Source organism: Herpailurus yagouaroundi, unplaced genomic scaffold (genome assembly GCF_014898765.1).
Source record: "Herpailurus yagouaroundi ecotype Mexico unplaced genomic scaffold, PumYag 557, whole genome shotgun sequence".
NCBI lineage: Eukaryota > Metazoa > Chordata > Mammalia > Carnivora > Felidae > Herpailurus > Herpailurus yagouaroundi.
Genome location: NW_024412774.1, coordinates 3,197,742 through 3,205,373, shown reverse-complemented (window position 1 = coordinate 3,205,373; position 7,632 = coordinate 3,197,742). Strand labels below are relative to the sequence as shown.

Sequence of the window (7,632 nt, the reverse complement as noted above, 5' to 3'; positions counted from 1 at the left end):
CCCCCCCCCCCCCCCCGTGTTTGTGAATAAAGCTTTATTGGAACGCGGCCACGCCCACCACGGACACAGGGCCCCTGGCTGTGCTGGGGAGGGCGGTCACAGGGGCCCCGACCCCTGGCCGGCTGCAGCGTGACAGCACCTCCCACAAAGTCTCGTCCTTCACAGAAGCTGCCAGCCCACTTACAGATTAGTGATTTACCCAACCTCCTCTGCTGGAGCCCCCAGCCTCTCCCGCTGCCAACAACCGCCCCCGCCCCCATGAAGATTCCTGTCCGAGGGCGAGGGCGGGAGGGCCTCCGTCCGGTGGCCTAGCAGCAGAACCGCTAGATGCCCCCTTCCCGCCCAGTTCTGTGTCCCTGCGGCCTGTCCTGCAGCTGGGCTGGGGGCAGCTCTACAGCGCGGATGGGTGGCCACATCGCCTGGCCTAACCACCCATCCTTGTCGCCCCAGCTAGGGCTGGCTCAGGCGGAGGGTGGCGCTCAGGTGGCTGAGGAAATGTAGTCCTAGATCAGCCGAAGAATCAGCCAGCACTGTTAGCAGCGGCGCTTCATACCCGTTTGAGAGAATCGGCCTGAGAATGAAGTCCGTGCAGGGGCGCCTGGGGGGCTCAGGTCATGACCTCATAGCTCAAGGGGTTCGAACCCCACGTAGGGCTCTGTACTGACATCTGAGAGTCTGAAGCCTGCTTTGGATTCTGTCTCCCTCTCTGCTCCTCCCCCACTCATGCTCTGTCTCTCAAAAATAAATACAAATTAAAAAAAAAGAAAAGAAAAGAATGAAGTCAATGCAGAGTTCAGTACAGTGATATTTTCGAGTTGGTGCCCCTGGATCAAACCATGCCTGAAGTCTGTGCAATTCCTGGACTTCAGTTACGTGGCCCAAAAATTGCCTTTTCATTTTAAACTGTGGTAAAAATACACATCAAGTTTACCATCTTAACCCCTTTAACTGCAGTTCTGTGGCATTAAGTATATTCACGTTGCCATGCGGCCTCCACCACCATCCGTCTCCAGAACACTCTTCATCTTGCACAACTGAAACCCCGTCCCCATCAAACAGCATCGCCCCGCTTCCCCCTCCCCAGCCCCTGCACCCACCACTCTACCTTCTGCTTCTATGAATTTGACCATTTTAGTCCCATTCCTCATAGAGTTAGAATCACACAGAGTTTGTACACTTTGTGCCAGACTCTCTCACTGAGCATACTGTCCTCAGGGTTCACCCACACTGTAGCACGTGTCCGAACCTCTTGCCTTTCTAAGGCTGAATAATAGTATTCCATCGTAGCACATGCCACACATTGTTCATCCATTTCTCGGCTGGTGGACACTTGGGCTGCTTCCACCTCTGTGCTACTGTGAGAAACGGCCGCTTCAAACACGCTGCACAAACCGCCTCTTGGGCTGGGCCCTGAGCCCGGCTGCAACGGGTTCCCACAGAAGCGGCCCGCCAAGCCTCACCCGACAGACGACTCTTTAATCACAAAGGGAGGCGGACTCCACGGTAGAGCCGCCTGGCCAGTGCCCCTCCGTGAAGTTCAAGGCTAACAGCAACAGGGCAGGCAGACAGACAGCACCCGTCTCCCGAACAACGCACTAAGAAGTTCCTGCCACGAACGCAGACCTGAATCTCCTGGAGAAGCGGCAGGCGGGTCCAGGCCGAGGGACACGCTGTGTACAGAAGGCAGGGTGAGGAGGCCAAGGGGAGACCAAGGGCAGGGCAGGGCCACAGGAGGCGCAGAGGGGAGGCTACAATGTGCCACAGGTAACAGCGCAGCACCAAGGCCAAGGTCCCGATGCCCACAGAGGAGTAACAACGTGACATCCTGTGTCCTTGTTCTAGGAGACACAGGCTCCCACGTCAGGGCCAGGGTTACAGTGTCTGCTTCGTGTTCTGGAGATGGCTGGGAACAGAGAGGGAGGCAGCTGGGGAGGGAGAAAGAAAAGGAAGGGAGGGGGTGGGGGAAGAGTGCTATTTATGTATAGTGGGGGGAGGGGGGAGGCAGGGCGAATGCAGATGGGCCAAAATGTTAAAAACTGTATGACCCCATTTATACAAAACGTTCCAAAACGTGTAGGGACAGGAAGCAGATGAATGGTGTCTCGGGGCTGAGTGGGAGTGGGGTGCCGGTTGAGGGCTCCGGTTTCTTTGGTGCGACCGAAGCCCTCTGAGTCCGTGCGGTGAGGCAGGCACAACACTGTGAAACGCTAAGAAACCAGCGGACTGCACGCTTTCGAAGAGAACCGAACGGGCTACGAATCACATCTCCACAAAGCTGCTAAAACCACCGGCCAAGCTCAGGGAGGGTCATGTGGCCGCCCCCCTAAGGCTGTCCCAACCTCTGTCCACATCTGAAGTTTTTCAGGGTGAGAAGTCAGAGAGGAGACAAGCAGCTCAGCTCTGCCTTAGTGCCCGCCCCCCACGTTTGCCGTGACCCCAGACGTCCACCTGCACGCGGCTCTCTGACCTTACCAGCAGTCAGCCTGCCCAAGCCAAGCCCGGGGATCTGGGCGTCACCTTCCACACCCCAGGGCCTGCTCGGCGGCTCCCTCGCTGAACCTAGACCAGCACCCCACGGCCCGTGCCCTCCAGGTCAGTCAGGCCACAGCCTTCCTCGCACACCCCACGCATCAGCTGGTTCTAGGTGGCTGCTTTGGGGAGTACGTTTGGACATGAGCTCCTCTGAGAACTTGCTAGAAGCAATACACGTTCTCCCTAGAAATATGAACATAGCCACACACAGAGTTTCGGGGGTCCTGGGCCCCATGTTAAGGACCCTGCGGTTCAGTGACCGTGCACACGGGGAGAACAGTCCCCCTCAGGGAACACTTCCGAGAGGACAATCTCACCTGAGAGACCCCTGGACAAGCCCCCCGCACCTCATTTCCTCACCCACTCCTGGGGTAAAATGACAATTTGGGTCAACGTCAGGTTGGGCTCTTATCCGTGCCCAGCGGTGGCACATGCACTTTACACGATCACTCAATGTTCCAAGCAACCCGAGGACGGGGACCCGCATGCCCACCTCACAGGTAAGGAACCCGAAGCAGACAGGGTCAGAGAACCCTAGGAAAAGCAGGGCTGGCCTCCGAGCCCCAGCAGTCTGTTCCCCGTGCCCGCAGGAAGCACCCAGGCGCCCACCTCGGTAGGCAATCTCCGCCTTCAGCAGTCCCTCCATGGCGTCCGACTCGGCCAAGTCCAGGGGCAAGTCCCCATCGCTGTTGACGGCGGCAATGTCAGCCCCGTGGCTCAGGAGGTACCTGGGGGTGGCGGTGGAGGGGTGGGGAGGTTAGGGCTGCGGGGTCTGAGCTCCGGTCCCCATGCGATCCCACTTACCCTCCCCCGCCTCACCTGGCGATGTCCAGGTAACCACAGGAGGCGGCCACATGCAGGGGCGTCCAGCCCTCGTTGTCCGCCTGGTTCACCGTGGCACCCTGCTCCACCAGGAAGCGCACCACCTCCAGGTTCTCATCAATGCAGGCCTGGGCGCAGGGGACACAGCTGTCAGCCCTCACCTCACCCAGGCACCACACGCCCAGCAAGGCAGGACTCCCGAGGGGCCGTGAGACAGACCCCGGGAACACGGCGTCAGACATTCAAGGGAAAAAACCAGATGACCCCGGGACAGACCCCAGAAGGCACCAGCCCTGCTCCTGGAGGCCCATTCAGCTACCCAGCTATTTAAGACCTCTTGGCTTCCCAAAGGTTAGGTCAGCTGGGCATCTGGAGCTCAGTGGAGCCCATGAGAACAGGACACCCAGATCCTTGCAAGTACGAACTGGATAAAGGGAGGGGGCTTTTCTCCAGCGTGGGAAGTCCTGGATGTTAGATACGATGTACCCCAGTCATCACCAACAGGACAAGGCTTCCAGTTACGAAGACCTCCTCCCTCAGACCATGGAGTTCTGAGCCCCCTGCCCTCTTCCCTTAGACCCTAGAGGCCAGGCCCCCAGCCCCCTCCTCCCTCAGACCCTGCAGTATTGACCCCAGCCCCCTCCTCCCTCAGGCCCAGGAACCAGATCCCCAGCCCCCTCCTCCCTCAGACCCAGGGATCCAGGCTCCCAGCCCCTCCTGCCTCAGGCCCAGGAACCAGATTCCCCAGCCCCCTCCTCCCTCAGACCCAGGGATCCAGGCTCCCAGCCCCTCCTCCCTCAGGCCCAGGAACCAGATCCCCAGCCCCCTCCTCCCTCAGACCCAGGGATCCAGGCTCCCAGCCCCTCCTCCCTCAGGCCCAGGAACCAGATCCCCAGCCCCCTCCTCCCTCAGACCCAGGGATCCAGGTTCCCAGCCCCTCCTCCCTCAGGCCCAGGAACCAGATCCCCAGCTCCCTCCTCCCTCAGGCCAAGCAGATGCTCCCCAGGATGCTGACCATGGCCCTGACTCCCACCCTGAGGGGACTGGCCTGGCCCCTGGGGCCCAAAGCTGTGCACGGGGTACTGTGCCAAGGGATCTCCACCTGGGAAGACCTTCCCTAATCCTCCTGCTGTCAAGGCTCTGTACTGCAGAGGAAGAAATCCACCTCAAGGAGACAGCAGCCCTTGCCTGAATAGGGACAGCAAGGGGACAGACAAGGGATTTAGCCCAGGGCACGTGAAAACCCGGGTGGGCGCTGGGACCTGAGCAGGGTCCAGGCAAGGGGTGGGCCTGGCTTCCTGGGTCCCTGGGCTAAATTAACTCCCCAGTTCCCTCACCTCTCCAAAACCCGGCCATCTGGAGAAGGGGGGAGGCGGTGAGGGCCAAGAGCATGAAGTCATGGAAACTCAGGCTGCGGGGGGGTGGGGGGTGGGGGCGCACACGTGCCCTGGGAACGGGATGAACTGGGCTTGGTTTATTTCCACCCGGTTGTCATGGTGATGGGGGGGGTCGAGGAGGGAGATGGGCCTTTCCCTTTCAAGGACCTGGCCGGGCACAGGAATCCATGTGAAAGATGCCCGAGGCCTGGGCACCAGGGATCCAGGAATCTAGACAACAGCAACCTCCCCCACCAGGAGTCCAAGCCGCTCCCTCCACCCAGACTTAGTCCCCGCTTCCACCCTCCCTATTCAGATCTAAGAACTGTGGCTCCTAGTCCCTCCTATGCCAGACCCCAGACCTAGCTGCTAATTCACAAGGCAATTTTGACGAGTAGGGGGAATATACCAGCTTTATCATGGGGTTAACAAGCCCACCTGAGGTAGGTGCCGGGGTGTGAGAACTCCTGGGCACACACAAGGGCAGGGGGCTGTCCCCTGGGGACCCACTCCAGGGAGGACTCAGAAAGGAAACCACAGCCCCAGGACGCACCCAGACAAGGTGACCAACTGTCCCAGTTTGTTTGGGACGGGGGCTGCCTGAGACCTGGGACTTTCACTGCTAAAACCAGGCCAGCCTAGAGCAAACCACCCTGCGTTGGTCACCCCACAACAGACCTGACCCAAACCCCAGGTCGCCCGCCTGCTGGCCATGTGACCTGAGGCAGGAACTTCCCCTCTCTGGACCTCCAAAGCCCTAAGCCTTCAGGCTTCCCGCAAAGCCCCGGAAAGTGGGTTTACCAAGGGCTTGCCCGAGTGGGAAAGGGATTTCACCTGAAAAGGCAGCATGAAAGGCAAGGCCTAGGGGGATGCCAAAGAAGGGGGCTCAGCCTGGAGAGCAGGGCCGAGAGCCCCTGAGGAAAAGTCCAGGAGAGCCCAGGCCTGGACGGTGGCAGAGGAAGGGAAACAGAAGCCTGAGGCCCCTCTCCCCTGGGCTTGCCCAGCACTCTGACACCTTACAAGGCTCAGGGAAGCAGGCCCCTCCTCTGGGTGGTAGAAAGCATCCTCGCTAGCACCAGGGACTCTGTAGGGGACAGGCCTGGGGGTCAGAAAAGAGAAAAAGAGGACAGGTAGCAGTTAGACCAGGCAGCAGCCCTCCAGCTGAATGCCTGTGCTGCATCCTGAAGGGTTTTCCACACATCTGGCCTCCCTCCTTCATCAGAGCCCTGCCACGGAGGGACCGACTACTAGCCCTGTGGTACACATGAGGAAACTGAGGCACAGAGAGAAAGGACGCTAACTTGAGGCAACAATGCTAAGGAACTGCGATTTGAACCCAGGACCATATTGATTTTCCTGAACTGCTCCTCTCCTCTTCCTGGGAGACCTGAGAAGTGGGCCTCTTGAAACATCCCTGCCTCCCCAGTCAAGCTTTCCACAGGGTCTTTTCTGGTTCCATCAATGACCAAACTCTATGGGTTCTGGCGGGAGGGGAGGGCTGAGGACTGGACCAGTATCAGGAGACAAGGAGGGAGATGGTCTCAGGGATGAGACAGAGGGTGGTGGCTCTTCTGTGGCCAGTCCGATCCCTGGTGGTCCCACTGTGGGAGGATAGATAAATGCATCCAGAACCAAAGAGGGTCCTGCGGCATAAGGTGGTCCTGGTTCTGGGACACACAAACACTGGAGGAGACAATCAGGGAGTCCTGGAGAGGCACGGGGGCCAGGTTATGGACGGAGACCAGCAGGGCTGTAGTACCCTTGGGAAGCTGACATACCCAGAGCCAGACAGGTCACACAGCCTCTCGGAGAGAAGCTGCCAGATGCCCAGGAGAAGGCATCCGGGCAGCGAGAGCAAGATGACCGAGGATAGAGAGGCAGGTGCGTTGAGGCCCCCCAGGAAAAGGGCAAGGTTACAGGCACAGCCAAGGGAAGGGGCGGGAGGCAGAGAAGGTGCCTGGAGAAGGAGAAACGTCCCTGACACGAGGCCTACGGTGGAGAAAATAAGAGGCACAGCCTCCAGAAAGAGAATGAAGACGGTCTGCGGGTGGAGACAGCAGGAGGTGCCCCAGACAAGGAAACGAGGTGGTACAAAGCCTAGAAAAACCTGAGCCAAGAAAGAGCATCCTTATACAGCAACGGACGGTACTGCCTAAGGGCGAGAAGGACTAATCGGAAACCAGCAGCACGGAAGATATGCCCCTAGCCAAACAGGTAGTCCGGGCCAGGGGCCAGGGGAGGAAGCCCCACAGGCGCAGGCGCGTGCCTGCACAGGATGATGCTTGCTGCTCAGCGAAAGCGACACCTGCCTGGAAAGGGGAAACAGTGGGCTGGAGGCCGTAGAAGTATTGCTAGAAGAAGTGCACAGCCTCGGGAAAGGTGGCAGCATTAGATGGCACAGGAGAGGAGACACGGAGACTACTGAAGGGTGCTCAGGGTCGGGAGAAGGCAGCGCGAAGTGACAACGACCGGGACCAGTGGCATGGACCAGACCGAGGCCGTCAGCAGTGGCTCGGGTCCAGAATGAGGGCGGCGCAGGGCGGCAGAGACCAGGGCCGGTTGAAGAGGCTCAAGACTGGAAACAGGGAGTTGCAGGTGGGTGGCAAGAACCAGGGGGTCGGAGAGGGCAGCAGCACAGGACGGCGCGCACCGAGACTGACGACCGTGAGTGACTCAGGGCCCGGAGGACGCTGGAGGAGGCTCGGACCCTGGGCGGACCAGGTCCGGGGAGGGGCCGGGGGCGCTGACCTGGTGCAGGGCGCTGATGCCGTCGGCGTTGGTGGAATCGAGCACCGCGCGGGCGGGCGGCGGGGCGGCGGGGTCGAGCTCGGCGCCGGGGCCGGGGTCCGCGGCGCGCAACATCAGGCGCGCCTCGTCCAGGTCGCCGCCCGCGCAGGCCGCC

At 60.1% G+C, this 7,632-nt stretch overlaps 1 protein-coding gene across 1 annotated transcript in view; it reads right to left on the bottom strand.

Annotated features, from left to right (window-relative positions):
• PPP1R12C (protein phosphatase 1 regulatory subunit 12C) overlaps positions 1-7,632 on the bottom strand; it is a 20,731-nt gene that overhangs the window by 12,675 nt on the left and 424 nt on the right. Inside the window, exons 2-4 of the mRNA XM_040465200.1 lie at positions 7,479-7,627; positions 3,352-3,482; positions 3,142-3,260 (exon numbers count right to left, since the gene is read on the bottom strand). Coding sequence (XP_040321134.1) covers positions 3,142-3,260; positions 3,352-3,482; positions 7,479-7,627 — 399 coding nt within the window. The remainder of the gene's footprint in view (positions 1-3,141; positions 3,261-3,351; positions 3,483-7,478; positions 7,628-7,632) is intronic.